This window comes from Botryllus schlosseri, chromosome 9, assembly GCF_051294905.1.
Source record: "Botryllus schlosseri isolate E-star chromosome 9, Bs_hap1, whole genome shotgun sequence".
NCBI lineage: Eukaryota > Metazoa > Chordata > Ascidiacea > Stolidobranchia > Styelidae > Botryllus > Botryllus schlosseri.
Window position 1 is genome coordinate 20450130 of NC_137244.1, and position 26056 is coordinate 20476185.

A 26056-nucleotide genomic window follows, 5' to 3' on the forward strand; every position below is an offset into this window, starting at 1 on the left:
CAGCTCGTTACAGCACAATATTGTTAATATGGGGCAGTTTGCTATCTTTATATTACGGACCGTACCGATTTCAGTACGAAATGGTAGGCAACAGCTCAAGTTTAAATAGTTGCATGTGCTTTAGTCATACACTCACATACTATGAGCGGCAGATATAGCAATCGCACATATGTCAGTGGGAAGTTTACAGCCAATTATGCCCGGTCGGATAAAATGACTGGTAATACGCAAAGGACATGTCGTAAAGTGGGCCGTCACCCTTTATATAATTATATCCTATTTTGCTAAACGTTCCATTGAATTTATTTTCAGTTCTGCAGCGGTTACGTTACCAAGTGATGATCATTGGCACTGCGTCGGCCGAAATGGTGAAATTTGAAGAAATTTAGTGTTATATTCGTTATAAGTTTGCTTCACAAAAGTCTTCGGTTTATATTCGTTTGGCACATCCGTAATATATACCCAACCATACAGGATTTTCTGAGAATAGTGGAAATATTTCAGCGCATACTATTTCGAGGCTGCTTTAACTGATGATCATTCGGTCATGATGAAAGTATTGTATCATGACAAGAGTATTCGATCTTGATTCAAATGTCAACTTGCTATTTTGACAATCGTAAATATGCCTATCCAGTAAATAACTCCCATTCAACAAATGATCTATCTAGTAGCGCTATAGTTGGTATGATGTCGGTTCTGAAAATTATCAAACCACATTTGGTAAAAACGATGTATAAATACATTTGCCGCCAATCTCACACAATATCAAGTGGATCTGACATATAACACTGTTCGATGCTATGCGTTTCTCGTCTTGTCAAGTAATAAAAATGTCTGATATCATGCTGTGATTCTTATTGTCTTATTGTCGTCCTCTTATACAAACATAAACCCACTTTTACATTACGGGGATAATGCTCTTAATACTTGGTGAAACCGATTACAGTATCATCACTGCATGACGCAGGACACGCGGCGGGAAGGCGTCTACTGTCAATCAAGTGTAGTTTACGCAATCATCCGAGACCACACACATCGTTCTGGAATTTTGCAGAAGCTATCGTTCCCTCATGAATATTCTAAACACAATTTAATTTACTTAAAACGAAAAACAATCAAGCTCAGTCCAGGTGCCTGGGTATGATTGCTTTAGATCTCGATTTCCCGCATGGTTACTGATCGAATGATCCCATTTCGAATTTCGCACGGCTAACCAAACTTATTATCTACGTTGATTTACGAAATATTGCTCACTAGACTGTAGTGAGATGAGGCAATTGAGAGTAATCAAAGTCTTCGCCTGTGAATATTCGACAAGGCTCTATTCTGACGGCACAAAATCGGTAATTTCGTGTGAGCAATGCCTCGTCTATTGTCCGCAGTCAGTAAATACTTACTAAGCGCCTATAGCGGTCGAGTTGGAATATACAATGTTTGCTACGTATCAGTATCATATAATTCAATCGACGGAAGGGTTAATTTCCTTACCCTGACAAAGTTCTCGATAACTTACAAAATTGCCCTTGGATTTACTGAGTTGAAGCATAGAGTCGGCGCTTTCGTTATGTACCAAGTAGTTTATTTCCAAAATAACGCTAGACCTTGAACAACGAATTAAGCAGAAATAGAAAGCTAGGATAGAAATTCAGGATTGACAAAACTTTCGACGAAGATATAAGAAAACGCAGCTTCTCAGCACAATATGATATATAACACGAAAGAACGAAAAGTGCATGGATATTTTGGTATTTTACCTAGAAATAATTCATATTGGTTGGGTTTAGCTGCTAGAGCTACATTTGTGGGCATAGTTTCCAAACCCATATCCACTTTTTTCTCAATTTATCCACCTATTCGTATATTTCAAAATACGATTCAATCAACGGATCTCGAAGCTTATCATCCATATAATGAGATTTCGATGATAATATGCCTATCATGAACGTGATGCGTACGGTATGACCCGGTAGTTTTCTATGTTTTTGTGCTTACCGTAATGTAAACACAAGATTTCTCCTCACTCTATTGCCTACCGTGGTGGAATAGACGACTGGGGCGGCTTGTTGCATAGCAAGTGATCGGTACATACCGCAGTCCAGACCATAGTGTCTGGCTCGTGCGGTAGACACTTTGTTTGCAAAGATTATGCGACTTTCCCAAGAAACTCGTGCCGTTGGGCAACTTTCGATCGTACATACGCCTATCGGTTCATCTGACTCTGTTTGCGATGGGTATCGCTTCGGTCATGATTCCAGACTCAACTCCCGGGCTACCGGAGATAGCACACCCGGTCGCTACAGGAGAGGTATCGATGATTTCCATTTCAAAAATTGCATAATAGTGACAACAATAAATACTAGCGCGGTATTGGAGCGACATATACTAGAATCGGCGCGGCTGACTAAATTTCTCTGTACTTTTTTGTCGCAGAGTAGAATGACATTCCTCCTGATGTTCGAGAAGTCTATTCCTACGCGTCCGTCGGAGACGCACGTGTCGTAATGGTTTGTTGCGTTTCGCAGTGACTTTATACTTTCGCGGCATCCATCGGTGCAGCGGTCGCCATCTATTACCTGAAAATATTTAAATTTAAATTCGTGTAACTTGGTTCCCATCCACATATTCGGGTCATAGAGCCCAAATTTTAAAGTTCGGTAGGGTCTTACGGGCAGGGCGAGGTCGGGTTAGGTTCGATACTATCTTGAGCTCAAACCGAGACAACTAAGCTAACCAACGGTATAAAATTTGCATAAGTTAGCGGGCTCAACTCGGGTTGCAATATCAACCTTCGGATTAGAGCTGGGTTTGGGCAGAATCGTGCCCAATGTACAGAGCCCGATTCCTCTTCTAAATATAGCTTACTATAGTGAATATACGAAATTAATTGAATATATCTTTCGTGCAAGGAATAAACCGTTGAATTTCGCGTCGATCTTAACAAATTTGCCGCAAGTTTTTTGTCGTGTTATCGACAATGTATCTCGATGAAAGAAAGTCCCCATAACATCAGTCCAGTGTGGGCATATGCCAGCAAACTACCAGTAAAATTCTCAAGTGTTCTCATCTTTTTAGTTAAATATATAAAATGCAAACCTCATCTGAACATAAGAATATGTTTACCTTTGAACAGTCACTGAGAAATTGTTCTTGCGCGTTTCGGCACGCAGTGTTGCTTTTGCATCTTTCGATTGCCTCCGTGCAGCCCATTGTATTTTTGGTGCGGAGGTAAATTCTCGGCCGACAAACTTGAGCTATTCTTTGGTGTCTCAGGCACGTATTTTCCCAGCTCTGTAAATACTCCTGTTTGTCTGGGACGGATTTATCTAAGGTGTCAAGAAGCATTGTTTTATATCCTTTTGGCATGGTTTCTGCCCGACAATCGCAGTGAGCCAGTAATGCGCCGTAAATTGTGTAATTGAGCATGGTGAGGAGATTTACACACTTTGACGAGCATTTAAAGGTTTTTGTTCGCAGAGAAAAATATTTCAGCATGTCACGTGAGCTTGACGACTGCGGCTTTGCTATGCGTTTACGCATCCAAGTGACTGGTCGATGTGCATTTTTGTGTCTTCGGTGGCGCTTCCGGATACGTCTTTCGACAACTGCTAAGTCTCTCTTGAAAGATCTTTTGGGGTTCACCTTCCGACTTTTCTTTCGCCGATGTTTGTGCTGATTTTGAAACGTATCCTCTCTATCTTTGTCATGCGTTAAAAATCTCAATTCGTCATCGGAACAGTACGAATCAAATGCGTCATATTTGTAGTTACAACTACTTTCGTCTTTGCAAAGTTCCCTCGCGTGAGCGCAATGCAAAGTATACTGTTGGTCGTTGAAGGGCGATGAGTGTGGTATCAAAAATGGATATATCTTTTTCAGTATAATCGCCTTTTGCTCCGATTGAAGACTATTCCACGAATTTATCATCGATGTTTTCGATAACGAGTTCAGATAACCGGAATGTCCAAAACCTAGTAGCTCCGCCAGATCGCCCATCCTCAAATGGTCAATGATCTCGGATAATATATTTCCATCACCGGGAGAATGTGCTTGGGGCTCCCGTAAAACTTTCGTAACTTCCCCGATGCCTCTAATCCGACCGCGGTCGCTGTCATATTGCAATTCCGATGAAACTCTTAGGCAAATAGTTGCGATTAGTAAAAGTTTTGTGCTCCAATACATTCCGATGGCTTCACTGTTCGAAGTTTTCATCATTAAATAACGGAATACCGCTTATAGCTGTAAATAGAATTAGTTCCGATAAAACAGCTTTCTAACCCGTGTAGGCCTACATGACATAAATACAAACACAACGGAATGCAGAATAACATGTGTCACAGTCGACATGTCATGCATAGGTCTATCCTATGGCACAGATTCCTGATATTATTATGCTACTCTTTCACGAAAACATACATCACCTTGACTTTACCTATCGTTGCATCGGCCATGAATCCGCCAAGCACAAACTGAAAGACGATTTTAAAATATTCATAAACGGCCACATGGACAACTACTGCTTGACAACATATTCAGCAGCGCACCACAGTTTTACCTATTGGTCGGCGTAAAATCACAACTGCATGCCCTACATTTATATCGCGTCGAGCGTTTTGTTTATGCTGGGTTTGCGCTGAAAAACCTCTGACATCATACCTGAAGTTAACTATCAGCTTTCATTTGATCTGATGCTACAGACAACTATCTTCCTACTCCGAAAACCCGAACTGTATGTCGTTACCTCATTTCCCGTGGAAGGAATTTTCTCTTTCGTTTCGGATCGAATTATCTCAATCGGTATGATCATTATTATGCATCAAAGTAAAATGTATAAACAAGTATACTTACCTGTGAATTACTCGGGATCGTCCTGACTAGTAGCTTACTATGGTGGTCACAGTTTCTACTTTGATTATATTGTGATACTGTAAATCACGATGGGATATAGGAATACATTGTCAGAAATTTTGTATGTGTGTAGGCCTGCATTGTAAATTGTACTGTCTAGTGCACAATGTACAATTGTACATGTGCAATCGCAAAAACCAGCTTCGATGTAAAGTTCAACTTCAGTATGACGAAGATGACAAAATGGCGTCTGCAATGCGATGCAAGTGTGATTTGTCAGCGGTTCCTGGCACAAAACGTTATGGATACAGTACCCAGCTAATATGCGAAAAACCGATTGCTTGCTCATCGACTGGTCGCTTATCCAATCTCGGTAATGTAGTCTTCGAATCATAAAGAACGTGGTGCACCTATATCAATTAGCTCATCTGATACCACAGACTGTACATATTCCAAATGTGGCCCAATCTTTCTCGGTTTGTTTCCTAGATCGCGCCTATCGTCCTGAGCATGAAAGACCACACATCATGAAACTATGACTTGGCGTTCGGTCCACATTACTCTCCTTGCCTGCGGGTATTCTCTCGAATCTGATGAGATTTTAGGGGTTCGTGGTTTATAGAGTGGAGTAGATAAACAAGTTAAATCCCCCTGCAGTCCAAATATATCTAGAAAAAACGCCATCCTTTTTCAAGCAAGTATTCCCTTTACGCGATACATTTTCCGCGGCGAAATACCAATGGACACATGTTGTTGGCATTAAGCACCTGCTTGTCTATAATATAACCAACATCCGTTTCGTGAGTTTCCGCTTCGTTTGATGTCGATTCCGCATTGTATTAAGCATATCGCTTTTCTGAAATTCTAAAGAAAGCATGTCATCAGGGCTCCAAAACATGAATATCAAATGAGTGTCATTTCAGCAATGTGATAGCATACAATAAGACTATTTCATACCTCCAAACCCTTCCTAGAAAATCTGGGGGGTCACCTCGTAGCGTAAAAACTATATAGAGAAAAAATCCCTCTTCTCTCATAATTTTGAAGTAGCGATGTAACCCCGAATAGCGCGTTTGCAATTGCGTCACAGAGAAGGATCGTTGATTAGTGGTAATTCTCTGATTCTTCCGCAAGTATTGCTTCTGTCTGCGTAAATCGTTACTGGATCACCGCTGCTCAAACTGAAGACGAGAGCGAGCTTTCAACGCGGCTGTTGAAGTATAACATAATCCAACTCACAATAGAGTGCAAAATTATCTCTATCTTTGTACCTGTAATAGTTTAACATGGCTTATTCACATTGGCATAATGCTGCAATATCATACGACTTGGAAATTACTTTATCGTCTACCCGAAATGCTGAAGTCAAGTGCACATAGCACCTGTTAAAATATATTTACATTGAAATAACTAACTCTAGATGCTTGGTAGTAAGCGATTGACATGATGTGAAAATTTTCGCAGCGCGTATTTGAACGGACCCTGCGAGATCAAAGCATCGTTAACATAACAGTTGATCCTTTCTTCTGTATATAAAGCGGCAGCGGATATTATTTAATTGACAAATTCCTGCGGTCGTGGCCTCTGAACATATCATATCTCCATTATTATCAAGGGATAACCCGACTTCAGTAAATATAAAATTATTTACGAAGTCGCTCTTACCTCCGACCGAATATATACTCGCCGTTTAGTGTTGTTTGCCTCTTAGCACCGAATCACCGGATCCCCTAAACACCAGCCGACTAATTCGCGAATCAAACGTAGGGGAATTCACAAGCACGAGTCATACGATGAGAGCTCAACAGTCAACTTGAGAAATTCTCTTTCAATTACGTTAAAACAATTAGTAAAGTTGCATACATTTCAGGAAAACCATTCGTAACTGAGTGTGTCAAGTCTTTTATTAGGGGCCACGCATAAACTGATCTCATATATGTTACATGAATACGCATATAATATTTAAGAATAAGTCATTCTGAATTCACTGACATAAGACTGGATCCAAGGTGCTTTGAAGTACAATGGCGGCGAAGTGCCAATACACATACATTTGTTCAAGCAATTATGTGGAAATTATGCAATCCCATGTAAAGCATATATGAATCCAATAATATCCATTGCATGTCGCTGTCGCTATGATTCTTTCATCTAATTTAGCAACGTCCAACTCCAACTCCAATTTACCCGCTCGATATGGTTTCAATGCATTTATTTGTCCTCACAGCACCATCTACTGACAATCTACTGTGGGATTGCGAGAAAATCTATGGTCAGCCTTCTAAATATCTTTTAGCGATTAATTGATATCACGGCGTAGCCCACAATACTTCAAAGTATCGGTGTCGGTGCAAGCAATACAATCACCTAACGCAACCTACTTACTTTTTGACCGGAGCTCTTTCCGTGTGGAGTTACAAAACAATGAAATCTTGTGAAGAATTATCAAATCAATTCAATAGTATAGCCTATTGCAGATCTGTTACCCCAAGAAGCTCTTCAATTATCAACTCCTTTCTCGTTGTACTAACCTCTAAATATAAACATCGGTAGTAGAGATCTGATGTGGTCCGAATTTTGTCAAACACGCGGGAATCAGTGTAACAGAAACCGAGGGAAACTATATGGTGAAGTCTTTGATTTGCATATGAAGTAATGTATATGATTGATGATATGAAAAAGTCCAGACCATCGTTTGATAAGCTTTATAAGCATTTAATAACATTCAGGGCTAAACAGCGTCACATTTACGTATAGGCCTATTTACAAATATATTGCCGATCAATGAAATATATTTCTATCCGCCGCTATCTCTTCAATCTTTGCAAATGGTTCCCAATGCCTGGACTAAGGAATATGGTGTACGTTGACATTGTATATTTTGCTTCCATGTTAAATGATCACAGCGCTCGTTCTCATGGTTACTCGAAATACTGGAAGTTCTGGCATATTTTTTCAAAATTTTATCTTCTTTAATATGATATGTAGCCTACATAGCTAGGCTTACCATATTTTGGAAATCTAAAAAGAGGACACTTTTTCAGAAATTTGAGACTTGCAAAACCGGAAAAGAATTCTCAAAAACCGGTGAATTTTTCCCACTCTGTGATCGGTTGACTAAAAAAAAAAAGGTCATCTTTCCGCTCAGAGCTAAAATCACCGTTTCTCACTCCGAAATACCCGCCGGAGCGTCATTTCTGTGCTAATTTACAGCATATCACTCGCAATTTGCTCTAAATCTAACCTAAATTTTCAAAAAAGAGGACAAAATCTGAAAAAAGAGGACAAAGGGGCGTCCTCCGAGGACACTTTCAAAAAAGTCAAAAAAGAGGACGTATGGTAACCCTAACATAGCCCTTGAAGGATTTCTCCGGCCACCGGTCAGTGTGGGGGAGAGAGAGTCGTACTACCGGATGTTCCGACCATCGATACCGACAGCGGCGCCAGAAGCCTACCCAAATCGCCTCTTTGAACGAACCCTGTTTCGCCCCCAAACCGGACTCTGTCGACTGGCGGCACACCTGTCCAATATTGGCCAGCTGATTCCTCACTCTGTAACACGTGTTATGTCCCCTAAACAGTTCGCAATATACTATTGCACTGCAACAAATATGACTTTAACCGGACATTCCTTGCCGACGCATGCATCACGCTCAATATACCGCTTACTATAACTAGAACTTACGGACTCTGCTGCAATTATTTACCCCGGTCGCCGAGTTTATTATTTCATACATGCCATGAAAATCCGACCCTAGAGAACTCATTTTGTCCGCGGTGCATAAGGCGGGAAATGACGACAGGCATCACTTAAATCTCACGATTAATAATAATAATAATAAAACATACTACATAAGGAATCAGAAAAACAATCAAAATACGCAGAGCTCAAAATGGAATGTGGAATATGTGGCGATGCAAAATAAACATTGTACCCCGATAGTCATTGGCGCCACAGGGGTCATAAGCAAAAGAACTCATGAGACATATCCAACAGATTTAGGGAAACGTTTGATTCGACATGATCCAAAAGATCACGTTATTGTGCACCGTGCAAATTATTCGGAAGGCCTTGAATACACCACTGGTCTAAAATTACACTTGTGCGCCTGAATCACAGCATAATTTCTGTAATTTGGATTCTTCATTTTCAATCATCTCTACCTCTGCTCTGCAACCCTTGTCAATTCTTCATCTACCGCAATTCTGTAATCTGACCTCTTCATGTATTGCATAGGAATAACTATTTGACTTTATTACAGAAATTTTAAAAATTTACTCCAATCTCGCCATTTTCTTTTGGGGGCAGGTTGCTCCTCGGATTATGTGTGTATATTTACCAGTTTTACTGTAAATAGAGAAAATAATAATAACCGACCAAGGATCACTTGCGTACGGGTATACCTCTAAATTTCAGAGGTTCGCACACTGAACGCCAACAGGAAATACACGTTCGCACCATTCATGGGGCGTATATAGCGATACTTTCAGTCCCTAATATTTCGCATGTGTAACGGGCAGCATTCTGATTTCGAACGATAGGTAAACCGTCTGGCAGCTGTAGGATACATCTCTGCATGTAATGTGATTCTAATTTCAGAATATCAATTTTATCAATTATTCTGGTCAACCGTTTATTCGTATTTTGTAAACCGCATGCACATTGTAGATGCTAAAGTGAGTCTATATAGGCGATCACAGTCATAGTTTCATTGCACGTTTCGGGTCAGTACTGCAGCATAACATCGTTTCCAAATCACAAGGCCGTGTCTTCGCCCTGTCCGGTCGAGCTTAATATCTTCTCCTTCCATCCCATTACATCAAGTCCGGGTCCAGTCCCTGCTAGAAATTCTGGAAGACCTGATGCCTCGACTTTTTTGTGCAGATTCGTAAAGTTATTTCCGTGTAATTCCAACTGCAAAGAGTAATAGTATGTTTTCCTTGAATAAACTCACATTGTAAGTGCTAGTATTTGGCTTTTAGCTTATCCGTGGTCAATCGGCAACCTAGGTCCAATCCGAAATTTGAATGCCGCAATGAACATCATCAAGTTTCATAAAACGTAGCTTTGGAGAAAACGGGCAAATCTATGGACATATGCAATATTCTGTAGTGATGGACAGCTAACTATTGGGTTATTGGCAACGGCTATCAAGAGCGGCTCGTAACAAGTTTCCTATATGTGGCTATCTTATAGCAAAGCTTGGAAATCGTTTACGATTTATCGCTAGAAATCTCTTCATGTTCTAAAGTACATCAAAATTTTATATCTGTATTTCAGACGTATAAGCTTGGGATTAAAATAGATTTACCGAAACTTGTAGGAACTTGTGCTGTTTACATTGTGAGCAAGGGTGAATTTCGCAACTGGGGCTTGACCTTCGTTGCTTGAGCGAGAATTGATGCACGTTTGTGTGATCTGTTGTGAGCCCATTTTCAACGATCATGATATGCATAGGGAAGGTCAGAGGCGGACATAGTCTCGACTCTTATATGGCACTCTATGTCCGCAGGATATTTGAGACAAAACTAATCATTTGGCGAATTGCTGCAGATCTGCGTGTCGCGCATAATAGTATATTACGATGACGAGAGAGAAAGAGAGTCAATTACACTTGAATTACATATTACCACCTACCGAACACACATATATAATATACGTAACCACTTACGCGTTTTCTCATCTTTGGTTTGCTAAAGGGCTTCATTATGTTGTATATGATCGTAAATATCTTGTATTCATTGACGACGTTCATGCTCTTCAATCTTGACGGCATAGCATCCTGTTGTTAACGAAACCGCGTAAACCAGCTGACTAATTTAATAAAGCGTGAGTCACAGGGGAAACCCACCCCTAACACTCCTCCCATTTTCTTGCCGAATGTCGGCGTGAACTGCTTTAGTAAATTCATATTGAAGAAGGAATAATCCGCGATGACCGTGAGTCCGTGAACCTATAATGAAATTTTCTGTTGACTCAGGAACATTCCGAAATTCTGTCCCATTACCGAGCAACGTCCTACATATAATTTGTCTAATATCACAGTCGATGGTGAAATGAAGGAATCTTACATCATATAAACAAGATACAACGTTATCAATTCGTTGCTTCAGCACCAACCTGTACAGCCTCGTCCTCAGTCAAGAGAGCCTCCGTGGTTAGGATAATCATAGCTAAAAAGTCGGTCATCTTCGCCGAGTCGGGTTGTCCAATTCCTGAACATCGTATATTTCATCATTGATAAAAATTCAAGTCCATGCAGCAGTAAAGCTTATAGTCATGATCATGAACCATATGTGATGTAGCTGTATTCGAAAAATTTCGCGAACAATAACATACCTGTTATAAGATGCATATAATTAATTAATGAAAAATAAGGTAGAGGGACCCGTGATGTGATTATTCTAGTTGAGATCATTCAAAACCATGATTTCACAACATTTGGGTCGGTCGATGACTAAGGATTTATTTTCGAATTTCAATCATCTGAAAATCCCGTGAGAAACCAACATCACACTCATCTATACCTGGTCTTCCTATAACCACAGTGGAACCATCAGAGGCTTTTTGACGAATCGGCACGCACGCTCCATGTGTCAAAACATCAGAAAGTAACTCCGGGTTGTCTACCTGGAAATCGAGAGAAGCGATCATATTATTATCAGCAGCACCATGCAGGTATTTCCGTCCTAAATATCATTCTGCGACCATTCCGTACACATTTCATGCGTTGTTAATCAATTCAATTCAACATCGTTCTACATCATCATATATATCCGCTTTGCGTTGCTTAAATGAATATCTAAAATTTGAAATGTCTACCTTGTCGAATACTTCTCGAAAATCCCGTCTTTGAATATGATAATTGACCAGCATATTGTATGCTTTTTCGTGATTGTATTTCTTGGCTCGCAGAAACCTGTATGAACATGAACGTTATCGAATGATGATAACAATGCAGTAAAATACACCGCACCGAACTATGTACCGGCTAATGACAACTAGGATTGACACGTTACATAACTTGTAGACTAACACCTGTCATTAGATCGAATATTTCGGATAGGGGCGTTACCTTATCTTCATTCGTTACCGTCATATAACTAACCTTTTGCTGTGTATAGACTAACGTTACTTCTACTTCTAATTAAGTAGCAACACAGACTACTTTAACCACCTCTGCAAAAACAATATAAATAGACAGCAGTGCATCTCCACACCACATGTAGTAAATTTACTGCGCGTTGGAGCAGAGCAGGGGTGTCTAAAATTCAATTTGGGGCACTGGTCAGATTCACACCGTTCGATCGCTTGTACGCCGGGCCTAATCAAAAGATGCGTAAATGTGACCCCCAAATCCATGCCTTTGCTTTTCAGTATGGGATGCTTCGTTATAAGGCTATACATAATATATAATATGACGGATCACTTGGACTCTATTCTAGCAACACACATTTTTCACCGCATTTTAATGTATTGAATGCGTATATTTTATGGATAGAAGAGAGCAAATGGCTGAGTACCTTTTGAGTCAGGAGCAGGACAAACATGTTTTAAACAGTATTTAAAAAAACGCATTTAAAAATGCGGTTTTTTAAAACTTTGGGTAATCATGCCACAACATGTGTAAATACTTTCGAAAAAACATGTAGCATGAGCCTACCGAGAATTTGCACTAAATATAGCCGACGTAATGACGTATATGATGTGGGGTGGCTGTAACCCTAAAAATCGTCGTCGGTTCAGCAGTGATAGCAAGTATAGTTATAGTTATAGATCATTGGTACGGAATGGGTGTTGTTATGATTATGGTGACCACCGACCGTAAAAATGCTGCATAACGATGTTGATGGAAACGTGCTGGATACGTATGTCTGACACTTCTGGTGTAGACGGTGAGGCAGTGCTTCACCCGCGCTGATGACCACGACTGACATGCTAACTGACGCCCGATAACTTTGATATACAGTGCACTAGGCTAGATATCATTGTTCCCTGCATCAACAAAGCAATGTAGACTGCTTGTAGTCAAAGAAGCGCATAATCTACCTTAGAAAGAACATGTCGTCAGTTCTGAGTAATTCCAGGTCTTGTTGTTCCTCTTGAAACCGCTCACGAAGCTTGTCTATTGCAGCAAGTCTTTCATCGTTGTCCTGCGGCTCATTCAACTCAGCTATTGCCTTTTTTAGGACAGCCGGATCTAGATTGCATTCGTATCGTTCGCCCATTGTCTTACTTCTCCTATTTGCCAATGTAAACTACGCTCCGATCCCAGCGTCTCCTAAAGAATGTGATGTAGTAAGCTACAGAATTACTTGTCTTTAAATTTGATAGTTACGTAAGAGCATACAATGACCTCGGCTTGCCAAAATGTAGACTAGAGAAAACAAAGTCGTGTTGTCAATGTTTAACTACAGTAAGACTCGCCGATTGTATAACTATGTGCAACCCATCCATCAATTATGTAATCACGCCTCCGCCGAAATAATGTATGTGTTGGTTAATCACGATGAGGCCATAAATAGGCATAAATCATGGTTTGCAACCCAGGCATGATTATTTTTGGCATTTTTCAGATTTCATTTTTGGCAGTTTTGCCACCGCCATGAATATTTGCATATCAGAATAAACCATGTAAATCGCTTCAGTTTGACTTTTCATATCAAACTAAAAGTCACAAAACGTGCAGTATCCATTCTGTTCCATCAAACACAGATAACAAATAGAACGAATTTGCAACGGTATTGGAGAGCGAATTCACCCAATACAAAACCGACTGCTTCTGTAATATCTCTACTACTTTAGCCACAGGTTAGATATCATGAGTGGTTATAATATGAAAAAAACATCCACCCAGAAAACTCGAGGAAAGGACTGAATGCTATGCATGTAGGCTGTAGAATAATTGTAATGTATATATGGTACGCATTGTTGGGGGTTGCTTCTTGGCCATTGAGGTCTCTTGCACAGTGTATGTTCGTTAATGAAACTATATCCCTATTGTCTAACGTGGCACAGTCTATCATTGATTGAACCATGCAGACATTTTTCAGCAACTATTTAAATAGTGAACGGAATTATATATGCGCAATGGGCATTGAGCTAAATGCTGCATGGGTCGCGCGCGGCGGCTACATCACGTACAGAACGTACGAGCGCCAAGTCAATGAGCTAAATCCAAAAATTTCGGATCTCACGGATTCCAAAATATCCTGATTAAGTGATTATGGTGATTACTGATTACACTAACGGAACCCTGCCGCTGCGGGCAAGGATCATCTACTATCCAATCGCTGGATCGATCAATCCACAGATTCGCCGTAAATCCAGATTTCATCACTCGACTTTTTGGCCTCGACCCCTTGTAAGGTAGTCCGCAGCCTCCAGAAGGGTTCAGAGGGCTCTTCTCAAATCGTACTGGTTGCTTGATAAAATTGTTAGGTTACCTAATTTAAGCCTACACACAAAATTTGGTTCAATTCCAGCCAGTAACCGCTTTGCTACAGGAGAAGAAAGTTTCAACTTATTATCTAAAAATAAATAATAAAAAATTTGCAAATTTTCTGTTCACCCCATGAAAGTGTTAGGCTGTCTATAGAAACGATCCTCACCAAATTTGGTTCAATTCCAATCAGTGGAAGCGGAGCTATTGCTGTCGAAAAATTTGGATTTGAATAAAATAGTATTTACGGTGAGCACAACTACAATAAATAAACAAATATCGCTCACCGTAAATACTATTTTATTCAAATCCAAATTTTTCGACGGCAGTAACTCCGCTTCCACTGGTTGGAACTGAACCAAATTTGGTGAGCATCGTTTCTATAGACAGCCTTACACTTTCATGGGGTGAACAGAAAATTTTCAAATTTTTTATTATTTATTTTTATATAATGAATAGAAACTTTCTTCTCCTGTCGCAAAGCGGTTACTGGCTGGATTTGAACCAAATTTTGTGTGTAGGCTTAAATTAGGTAACCTAACAATTTTATCAAGTAGCCAGTACGATTTGAGAAAAAAAGTCATTTTTGAAGAGCCCTAGCGGTTCACGGACCTCAAATTAGAAATTTTGCTTTACACGCGTGTTTTGTCGCTTTATACAAATTCTTTGAGTTCTAGATAGATATATCGCTGATTGAAAATATGCCAGATGGCGAAGTCAAAAGCTAGCAAAAGAAAAAGGACATGCCACGTATTAGAGGCCCATAATCGATGTTAGACATAGACATTGACAATTAGAAATGCGTAAAATCTAGGGCCAGGAACATGTAGAATTTCTATGCTGGGCTTGCAGTCATGCACCGATTATATCCACATGCTGCTGCTGTTCACTAACCGGGGATATCTAGTTATTCAAGGGATAATTTATCTATACAATGAACGAATTTTATGAATGACAACTCTTGTGACATCACAGAGGGGAAAAGTGTATGTACTTCCTTTATTCCCTTTAAAATTTCCCCATTCCGTTCACCCGAACTTCCGTGTGGCATAAACCAAGTCAACATGCCAAAATCCAAGGATCAGCATGTTACATTTCAGGATAAATCAGAACCTGATTTCGTGAAAGATGTTGATGAGCCAAAAGTGGAGCCCGGTGATGGGACAGGAGTAGCAGAAAATACCGCGGATACAAAAATCAACCATGAAACAGAGGCTGCAGTAAATGAAATTAGCATAGATTCCAAAGAAATGGGATATCTTCCAGAGCGATTTAGAAATCCAAGTCTGCAAAAAGGTTACGGCGGGGATGTCAACGCTTTATATCGAACGACCTCATCGGACTATGGCAGTCGGCCACCAAACGAGCTAACTATTCCAGCAAAATATTTTGGTTTTACTAGAAAATTTACAACGCATTTGAGTGTTTGTGGTATGTACAGAAATCACTCCGTCAATTTGAAATTAGATAAATGGTAGCACCAAACTTTTCATATTTTGCGTATAGGTCTCTGTATATATTTTAGGTTGTACATGTACAATTATAATTGCATGCATCATTGCATTGATTTCAGCATAAGTTTGTGATTTCCATCGCCATGCTTTTGGAATGAAAGTTATGATATTGAATTCCAAATCTGCGTCACTTCGACTTCTCGTTCAACAGGATATTATATCCTTCGTGAATGCGATTTTTTTATAATATGAATATGAAATATATCCATTCAAAGATCCACGATATATATACGTTTGAGCTAGGTCGAGGCCAGGGGAGTAGCATGTAGACTGTATAGTGTATAGTATATACTGATCAGCCCAGTGGTTTTGAAGCGATTATAATCGCAAGCTAGCTAGACCAAATCACTGAGTTGTAAACACAAATGTAGGCGTGACGGTGTCAAGCAATTTGAATCGAGAAACTACAAAGCATGACGAATTACGCCTCTATTTCGGTATTTTTAGCTTGTTGCTTTCCCCACGTTCGTTCACGTGGACTTCTGTAGACTGTGGTTGTGGGTTTTGGATACCGGTAGCTAATTCAAAGTTGGCTTATATGCGAGTTTAAGCTTGTGAGGGTGCAACGATAGCGGACAAATATTGATAAAGAAACACCGATATTGATAACAGCAGCGATGTCAAGTAACGAACGTTTATTGAAGGAGCTGGAACTTTTGATGAACTGTGCCGGATGTTCGATGAAGCTGAATCTTCGTGGTAACATGATATCGACGAGCGATTCCGTGTCAGGATATGCCACGATTGCGTGTAAAATCGCACAAAATAGCAAGTCACCTGCTCTTAAAGAGACACAAGACGAAGAAATACAAGCTTTGATGTGGCAATGGCTTGAGACGCGTTGCCAACTGGGTACTTCGTTAACTACCAGTCAACTCGTCAACATTATGAATAGAACGCTCTCTTGCAATACATTCCTTTGTGGCAATGTTCTGACAGTAACTGATATTTTACTGTATTTTGCTATTCACTCAGAAGTTGCTACATTTAGCTGCCAGGAGCTGTGCACAGTGTTTCCAAATATTGCTCGGTGGTTTTGTTATGTTCAGTCACAGCTAAGTAGGCCAATATCAAATGACTATAAGCCTGTGACTATGCCAAAACTGAATGTTTATCACTAAATTTTTGGATGTTGGTTCACTCAGATATCATATCAGTATATCCTATACTGATTTGATTGGTAAATCTGAATGGTATGTTTTATCTGTGTCAATTTCTTGTAGATATATTAGAATATTTCAATGCTTGCACCCTGCCATAGTATTCTGTCTGAAAAGTTTAGACTCATAACCAAAGTTCCTTCAAAGCTGCAAAAAATTATCACTATATCTTTCACCAGGGTGAAATACGCCCTCACCATTCTAGCCCTCAGATTTAAAATTACCACCTACTATGCACGAAGCAGCATGGATCCATGGTATCACCATTTTGCGATATCGGCCGTGGCTCTAATATATGAAAGGCCATAGACATTATTTTCATGCAAGTGGATGACTGGGTCGGTTTACAACTAACCCGGAATGACCGCTTCGTTTTATGGTAGCCTTTCTTAAATCCAGCGTACATGTCATATGCGGCGTTCTCCTGCAAGCACATTGGTCTGCACCCAATATTTGGTATGGGAATAGTGTGTGGGGTACTTGTATATATTGTTTGATTTGGAATTGGGCAACTGATTCTTTATCCCACTATACATCATGTTACAATTTAGCGAGAATCTTCATCCTAGGATGTTGACCCCTTCCGCACTGTGCCAAGAGTCAAGACTTGATATGGGAATAGTGTGTGGGGTACTTGTATATATTGTTTGATTTGGAATTGGGCAACTGATTCTTTATCCCACTATACATCATGTTACAATTTAGCGAGAATCTTCATCCTAGGATGTTGACCCCTTCCGCACTGTGCCAAGAGTCAAGACTTGATATGGGAATAGTGTGTGGGGTACTTGTATATATTGTTTGATTTGAAGTTGGGCAACTGATTTTTGATCCCACTATACATCATGTTACAATTTGACGAGAATCTTCATCCTAGGATGTTGACCCCTTCCGCACTGTACCAAGAGTCAATATTTGGTATGGGAATAGTGTGTGGGGTACTTGTATATATTGTTTGATTTGGAATTGGGCAACTGATTCTTTATCCCACTATACATCATGTTACAATTTAGCGAGAATCTTCATCCTAGGATGTTGACCCCTTCCGCACTGTGCCAAGAGTCAAGACTTGATATGGGAATAGTGTGTGGGGTACTTGTATATATTGTTTGATTTGGAATTGGGCAACTGATTCTTTATCCCACTATACATCATGTTACAATTTAGCGAGAATCTTCATCCTAGGATGTTGACCCCTTCCGCACTGTGCCAAGAGTCAAGACCAATCATCGCCATACGTCGAGATTCAGTGTTTTAAATCTTTGTTTTATCTCTTGTGATTTCTAAATAAACCCATCATGTTTCATTAGCTCAGGTTTTAAATAAGGGAAACTCATTATTGCTTGGGCAGCGACCGAAAGTCACCTCTGTGGCCTTACAATTTGAGTGGAGTTTTTGGATTAAGTCAAAGTAAATGTAGTTGGTCACGTAGACGTTGAAATTCACTTTGTTTTCCTAATTTATTTTTCTGATTTGGGTGCAGACCAATGTGCTTGCAGGAGAACGCCGCATATGGCCTTTCAGATATTAGAGCCATGGTCGATATCGCAAAATGGTGATACCATGGATCCATGCTGCTTCGTGCATAGTAGTTGGTAATTTTAAATCTGAGGGCTAGAATGGTGAGGGCGTATTTCACCCCGGTGTAAAATGCGATGAAAACTCTACTCTGGTGCAACGAACGTCAAAGTTTCGGAATTTGGGAGTCAAAGTGATGACCTTTTTTAGTGAATACATTGTCCTCTGTTTCGGATCGCAAAATGTTGCACACTGTTGTCCAAGGGACCACACAGTGCGCAGACTCATGAAAAGCAGAGGGAAATTGCTCATAACCATGCAGCAGGTGCTGCATTATAATCTTGTGTGTGTAAGAGACACTTGATTCATATTATTTAAACACAACGAGTGAACATCAAGTCAGTTCTGAAAGAATAGTTTATTATCATTGGTAAATTATGCAGGGTTTTATTGAATCTGCATTCTCGGTAAACAATCTGTACTATTTGAACACTCCTGGATTGTGAGATTATTGCATAAAATAAAGTTTTCGCTCCAGTATAAGAAATTATATCGATTTTGTGTTGAAATATGAGTGGAAAAATTTTTAGGAGTAATGTGCCTACTTGAAGGAAATACAAGTGTGTTTAAATATAGAATTGCAACTATTTCTCTGTTGCTGGAACTTCCATTCTTGTCCCAGATCTAAAAAGCATTGTTCTTGGTAGCGACATATTGTCAGTCAAACCACTTGAAAGAGTTATGAGAGGCCATATTCGACGACGCAAACGGAAGTTGGATGAGGAGGCTACGGAATATGAGAGACGATACAAAAGATCATCAGCATTTGATTCTGATCCACCTTCTTTGAAGGTTCGACCTCTTCTGCCGATCAAAAGCAAGTCCGGCGTACTCATCCAGCAATTCCGAGAGGAGGATGTAGCTACAGATGAAGAAAAGGATATTGAAGACGAAGAACCTGTGAAATCTACCAGCGAAAATGCAGATGTCCCTATTCCAATGAATATCCAACAGATCAAATCGGAGATTGCAAAAATATGCTCAAACGTTGTTAATGACCCACAGGTGAGAGAATATTGGCACCACTGTAAATTTGTGTTCATTGCGTGGTCTCATATTTTACCCATCTCTTTTAATGTATGTGGTCTAGTCGTCATATAAGCCATTGACGATCAGCACTTTAGATTTCTCGTGCTTTTGACTTGACAGGTTCATGCCCTAACTTTTCGTTTATTGTAAAAATGTTCTATTGTTTAGACCTGTACTTTTTAGTCTCAATGCAAATCTGAAAACACTTGAAACACAATTTGAAACGCGTCATTAGCTCCTAAACTTTCCTTTCCTGTCAAATCCGACCCAAAAACCAGTAGCCTACGCATTATGAACGTCAGTGTTTTTTCTCCTTTGCATATTCACTTTGATGGGGCATAAGATATCAAAATGCATTGAGGTATCATTGAAGTATCAGGTCATTGTGTAAAAACAGAAATATCATTGCAAACTCCCTGACTGCAAGTGTTGTAGCTTCTTAGGTTGGTGCATTTGTATGTTGGAAATCCTTAACATAATATTTGTATTCATTATTCTCAGAACCATGTAAAGGAACTGAAGAAACTTCTCGCTATGCTGTGGGAGACAAAACCTTATCGAACGTGTCTGATCATTCGGAAGCTTGCTATGGCATCGTTGACTTGCGTATTCATAGACATCATTCCAGGTTTGTGGAAGTTCTTTTGTATAGTTGAATGACAAAGCAACTTTCGCTACACATTTCAGGATATCGGATTCGACAGTTAACGGAAGAGGAACGCAGCGTGAAATTGAGCAAAGAAGTGAAGTCATTGGTGGAGTTTGAAGAGCGATTGCTGAAACATTATCAAAATTTCTTAAGCAGCTTGGAAAAAGTAGTGACGAATGATTATAGTGAGACTTGTGTTCCTAACATTGCTACCATGGATAATCAGCGGAAATTTTTATTCAGCAAAAAAGTCAAAGTTGAGTAAACAAGAACAGAAAGAGATGACGGTCTTAGGAGTGAAATCGCTCTGTGAACTCTATGAAAAAACAACACACTTCAATTTTCATCAAAACATCGCAGTAGTATTGCTGCCGATCGCCAACTCTAACAACAAAGTAATCTCGGAAATGTGCTGTACAGCGATCAGGAATCTGTTCCGAAGCGACAAGAATGGTTTGACTTCGCTCTCCACAGTCAAAGTAACATCTATTTTTCGTCCATTTCAACACCGATGCTGATTTCAACTTCATTCAGGTTCTAGCAAAACTTGTGAGAGAGGGATGTGCCTCGAAAAAAGGTGTACGGCCGTCGATAGTCGAGACGTTCCTGTCCCTTCACATCAATCATGTGGATTTTGAGTCCATGTCTAAGGACAGTAAAAGGATGACCGCTAAGGAAAAGAAAAAGGCAGCGGAAGAGAAGAAAAAACTTTCTAGAGCACAGAAGAAATATTTGAAGAGAAAAGAGCAATTACAGAGCGAATTGAAGGAAACGGAAGCGATTGAAAGCAGGGAGACCAAAGTCAAATACCATACGGAAACGATACAACAAGTTTTTCTGGTTTATTTCCGGATATTGAAACACAAAAAAGGTACTGTTTCTTATACTAAATTGCTTTCTGCGATGGTCTCAATACTGTGCCTCGTGTTTTTTTTTTTAAATTTGCCTAACAACACTCCATGAGCAACAAATCAATTGCAAAAAAGTCCTATTCAAAGTTATATTCAATTCATCGCAACTTTAAGTGGAATGCTAAACCAGGAGTTACGCTCTACACCAGGACCGTGCAATCTGCGTCCCGAATGTGGCTGGAATGGTGTGGCTACGACTTTTCAATTTACCTAAAGCTTTGGTCCAAGTAGGCCTAGAGCAGGAATAATACACTAAAATCAGTAAAAAACCGATTGCTGACTTCGCACACGATTTACCTCGAAGTCTGATTTATTGTTGAATGTATGACTATGTTCTGGTAGTACCGTATTTAATTTTATCAAGTCCCAATGGTCGCCGTTGGTACTCTTGATGCAGTCATGGGTCTTGCAACCACTGGAAAGCCGATGTGCAGGCCCAATTTTACCTCGTCATTTTATGTCTGGCCTGCTTGGTAAAGGGCTACATATCGCTGATTCACTGTTTTACTCCTGTAAATACTGAACAGTGTAGTGTTTATGTGGATTTCATAGAAGGTCATCCAGGTAAAAACTTGATGTGTTACTGCCAACCATGAAATCTCGACTTGTGTAACAAGTCTCATCGCCACATGCTGGGAGATTGAATGAAGTTGTCTAGAGGCCGGCAACCTTCTGAATACATGAAGATATTTTGTCCCATTTTCCACCAAATCTAGCCGATCGGTAGCTACAAACTGTTTGATTCCTACTACCGTGACGATGGCACTGCTTAATTAGGATCAACGGGGGGAAAATGCAAGTTGAAGATTCCTCGATATATGAAATTCGATTATACCAGAATCCTTTTGCTTACACATGTAAATATGCAATAGATCTGTAAAGTTGATTATTGATATAATTTATTTTTGATGTCTGGACGAATTCACCATTTTTTAGGGTTTAGGCACGGGATTACTAAAAACTGCAGGCTGATATGGCAAAACGGACGTATAGCCAGAAAGCATGGTTCTCAGTTATTGAATCTTTGTATCTTTTTCAAGCTGCGTATGCTGTTGTTGTTCAACGTTCCATGAAGTGCCTTGGCATATGGGAAAATAGCCGTTGGATGTTGACGGCTTGCCCTCATCAGTTTTCCACTCTATTATATCTTGAAACTTTACCGCTCAGGTCAGGTGTTGCACAAAAGACTGCTAAACACAGTACTCCAAGGCTTGTCTCAATTCGCGCACTTGATCAACATTGACTTCTTCAGTGACTTGGTGCTTGTGTTACAAAAGCTTGTGACGTCCGGCGATCTCAATTTCAAGCAAAATCTGTACTGCATCTTCACCACTTTTAAGGTAACTATGAATGCTATATCACAGAGTGCATTCGATTGCTAAAGGGTGTGCTATATTCAGGTGTTGTCCGGTCAAGGAGAAGCTCTGAATATTGATCCTTCTGAATTCTATAAGTACCTGTACGCTACTCTCACCGATGTGGTATACATTTCGGTTGGACCGCTGAATTCACGTAAAAAGGATGGCGTTGTTAAATCCAACGAATTGGAACTGGTTATGGAATGCTTGAACATAATGCTTGACAAGAGAAGGAAACAGGTATATTGAACTAATGTTGGAAGTAATCCGAATCTATAAATGTCTCCGATTTTATCTTGGGCCGACAACCTAGATCTAAATTGACAGTTTACCCAAGCACGTTAGTGTTGAGATGAAAATCATAAATGTGTGATCGACTGCCGTGAAGGCATAGATTACATTTATACTCCAGTCAATGAATGAGCTGTGCTTTTTCTCAAATCAGCCACAGAATCTTGATCTGTGACCTGGGAATTTGACACTTGCTGTTCCAAATAATAATACTCACCCACGCTAACCTAACCCCTAGCCTGAATGCATTAATACATACATACCAGGTGCAGAATGCTGGGTTCACCAAGTGTTGTATACAGGGATATCCCTGGTTGTATATCACAATTGATGCTCATATTCAGTAAAACATTCATTTTAGATTTTATTGAAAGAATATATATTGATGCATCGCTTTCATAAAATTATCTGTCATTACATTTCTAATTACGTATTCAGCAAGGGTATCCTCCGAAACACTAGTCAACCTTGACGGTAGTTTAAACATCCAACTTACCAATTGGTATTTATCCGTTTGAACATACGAACTGCTATTTATTTTATTTTAGGTCACACTGAATCGGCTGCAGGCATTTGTGAAGCGTATATGTGCCGTATCTATGAATGTGCATCCCGGCAGCACTGCGAACAGCATGTTGACTATAGCAGCGAAATTACTGCAAAGTAATTCTAAGACCAGTGGGCTGTTTGATCCCGAATCACAAGTTAAAGGTGAGATTCTTTTTCTCAGTGCTAGGATGTATTGCATTGATGGTATTAAGAATCAGATCTATGGACTTCTGGAGATGATGTACGCCACAGGATCATGCGCTTTCACCTGGAGGGCCCCAGATTACGTTCCATTCTACAGTATTATGGTCAGGAATCATGAAATAATGATATGTTGTCATTATTGTATTCATGAGATAATCATACTTCATGTATGTCCACAATACAGTGTAGGGATGACTCGAGTCAACTTTTTCGTATGACTTGACTGGACTCATAGTGACTTTGCAAAAATGTGGATTGACTCGTGACTCGGAGCAAAATTTACAAGTCTATTTCAAGTCATCAAGTAACCGGTGGCGATTAAATCACTGCATCTTTTGTATTTTCGGATTGTTCGTGGTGCGCTGTTGTCACTTGTGAGAACAACCAATCATTCACCGATTGTACTTTTCTCCTATCCTCCATTGTTACATCACAAATAAATTGACTGATGACCTCAAACGAAATGATCACAGCACAGCTTACCTCGTCGTAATAGTAGATTATTGTAATAGCAACGTCGGCCTATCTCTGTTTATTAGACCGCTCTGCGCTAACATTGCATGGCGCTCACCTTTACTAACCCTCTTATATGATTTATATGAAATGAATATAGTTGATACGTTTATATTCTCACGGATGTGTAGATGGTTAGTGACTTAGTGTATTGTATCGTATCAATATGTTTCAAATTCTCGAGTCTTCGTATTCGATCCTCTATTTCGGCTGATAATAACAGAATGTAGCATGTAGCTATACAGTTACTCACATATATTATTGGCAGTACTCCGTGTGCGTGAGCGGGACAACGCATTTCCGCACGTATATTCAACTTTATATTCGTTACTCGATTCAAGAGAAACGGGGAATTAATCTGTCTTTTAACACAGTTAGCCAAATGTAATGACTTTGAATGATCACTCGTTCTTCGGAAATTCAATTTGACTTGGAGTGCGACTTGACTTGAGACTTGACCTGACTTGAGTCACCTCCAAAAAACGAGTGACTTGACTTGACTCAAAATGTTCACTGACTCGAGATGACTCTTGACCTGAAGGTAGTGACTTGATCCCAACACTGTCACAATATAATAATATTACTCACCAACTGTTTTGCACAAATGTTGCTGCAGCTACACAGTTCTTGTCTTTGTTTATTGCATAATCATTGAAATAAACAAATCCAAATTATTCATATTTTCAGGTATATACTTACCAGAGCTGGAGGACCCTGAACACAGTGGTTCAACATCCACATGCTTGTGGGAGCTTCACGCTCTAAGACGACATTTTTGTCCGGATGTCCAAAATCAGTCTTTGAGAATTCTGAAGGACTCTAGTAGTCTCTGAAATGTTTGATAGTTCTTTCATCATGCGTTAAGATTGCTTCTTGGAAATTTGATTTCTCTGTATAAAAGCTTGATCCGAGGGAAGAGGGTTATTAGTTGCGATAAGACTATTTCGCAGAAAAAGAATTGCTTTAGTTCTCGTCGGTGATAAATGAGTTCAGAAATTGCTTGCACTTCAGCTCAGATAGATTTGTAACCACTAGTCGGAGTCAGTACATTACCATCAGGAACTACAGATTTATACATTGTATATTACTGGGGATGGGCACGAGCGCATGGCACAATGATCCGAGCACCTAAATCGGAATTTAGTGGTGACGTGGAAGCATTGAAATCTCGCCCAGGGGCCTCCAACCTACTTGCCCAGAAAGCCACATGCAGTGTACGAATGACTACGAGGGCCACTTGAGTATTCACCTAAACATTTACTAGTTTACCACGGGGTTGTAATGACTCGACTCGAGTCACGATTTTCGGATGACTCGACTCGAATCGAGTCAATCTGTGTATTGACTCGACTTGGACTCGAGTCATTGCGCATGACTCGAAGCAAGTCATTGACTCGCGATTCAAACGGCCAAGACCGACATTTCATTGTAATTTCGAAGCCAACACACTATTGGGATTTCGTTTGTTGGTACTGGTGCTTGAAAATCCGACCAGAAACTGCTAAAAGTGAGGAGAATTGATATATTATAAATGCGAACCATTCAATATCACCAAACAGATTTAAAAAATGGGTTTAGGAAGACTTTAACTGGAAACTGAGCAGTCAGTTTTTTTTTTTTTTTCTATTTTCCTTTAACTAAACATTTCTTTACAGCCAGACTGTTCAGAGTCAAGTGTACCTGTTTGATGCTGGTGTGATCAGACTAGATGACCTTCACGGTCTTATCGATCATTCCTATCTAATACCGAATACTGTGCACGCATATTTTCTGTACCACCATCACTGCCGTTTGCTATGTATTTTGGTTCGATGAAAATAAAGACTCTCTCTCTCTCTCTCTCAACACAATGACTCGGACTCGAGTCATAATACCATGACTCGGACTCGATCCTCTGTTCGCTGACTTGGACTCGGACTTGACTCGGTGGGATTTGAAAATGACTCGACTTGACTCGAGTCAAAAATATAAAAGTGAGATTGACTTGTGACTCGGAGCCTTGTGACTTG

At 39.9% G+C, this 26056-nt stretch overlaps 5 protein-coding genes across 7 annotated transcripts in view; 1 reads left to right on the plus strand and 4 right to left on the minus strand.

The window, feature by feature from the left end:
- The window catches only part of LOC145445955 (E3 ubiquitin-protein ligase rnf168-like), a 306333-nt gene that overhangs the window by 58294 nt on the left and 221983 nt on the right, over positions 1-26056 (minus strand). The gene's annotated exons all lie outside the window — the stretch shown is intronic.
- LOC145445958 (putative gamma-glutamylcyclotransferase CG2811) overlaps positions 1-26056 on the minus strand; it is a 112368-nt gene that overhangs the window by 52703 nt on the left and 33609 nt on the right. The window lies entirely within an intron of this gene.
- LOC145447157 (uncharacterized) lies at positions 1561-5562 on the minus strand. Its single transcript, XM_080325572.1, has 2 exons — positions 3124-5562; positions 1561-2576 (listed from the first exon to the last, which is right to left on the minus strand). The coding sequence occupies exons 1-2, from the start codon at positions 4213-4215 to the stop codon at positions 2298-2300; spliced, it is 1371 nt and encodes a 456-aa protein (XP_080181698.1). The 5' UTR covers positions 4216-5562; the 3' UTR covers positions 1561-2297.
- LOC145447158 (alpha-tocopherol transfer protein-like) lies at positions 9457-13208 on the minus strand. 2 transcript variants are annotated; one of them, XM_080325574.1, is made up of 8 exons: positions 13188-13208; positions 12899-13130; positions 11672-11768; positions 11377-11479; positions 10970-11064; positions 10701-10802; positions 10521-10631; positions 9457-9763 (listed from the first exon to the last, which is right to left on the minus strand). In XM_080325574.1, the coding sequence occupies exons 2-8, from the start codon at positions 13075-13077 to the stop codon at positions 9605-9607; spliced, it is 846 nt and encodes a 281-aa protein (XP_080181700.1). In that variant the 5' UTR covers positions 13078-13130; positions 13188-13208; the 3' UTR covers positions 9457-9604. The 2 variants fall into 2 exon arrangements, with proteins under 2 accessions (XP_080181700.1, XP_080181699.1); XM_080325573.1 differs by lacking the exon at positions 13188-13208 and having other exon boundaries at positions 12899-13171.
- On the plus strand, positions 17437-24963 carry LOC145445947 (nucleolar complex protein 3 homolog). The gene is made up of 9 exons (XM_080324115.1): positions 17437-19548; positions 20074-20200; positions 20260-20406; positions 20465-20700; positions 20756-21092; positions 22300-22472; positions 22533-22730; positions 23330-23492; positions 24735-24963. The coding sequence occupies exons 1-9, from the start codon at positions 19225-19227 to the stop codon at positions 24878-24880; spliced, it is 1851 nt and encodes a 616-aa protein (XP_080180241.1). The 5' UTR covers positions 17437-19224; the 3' UTR covers positions 24881-24963.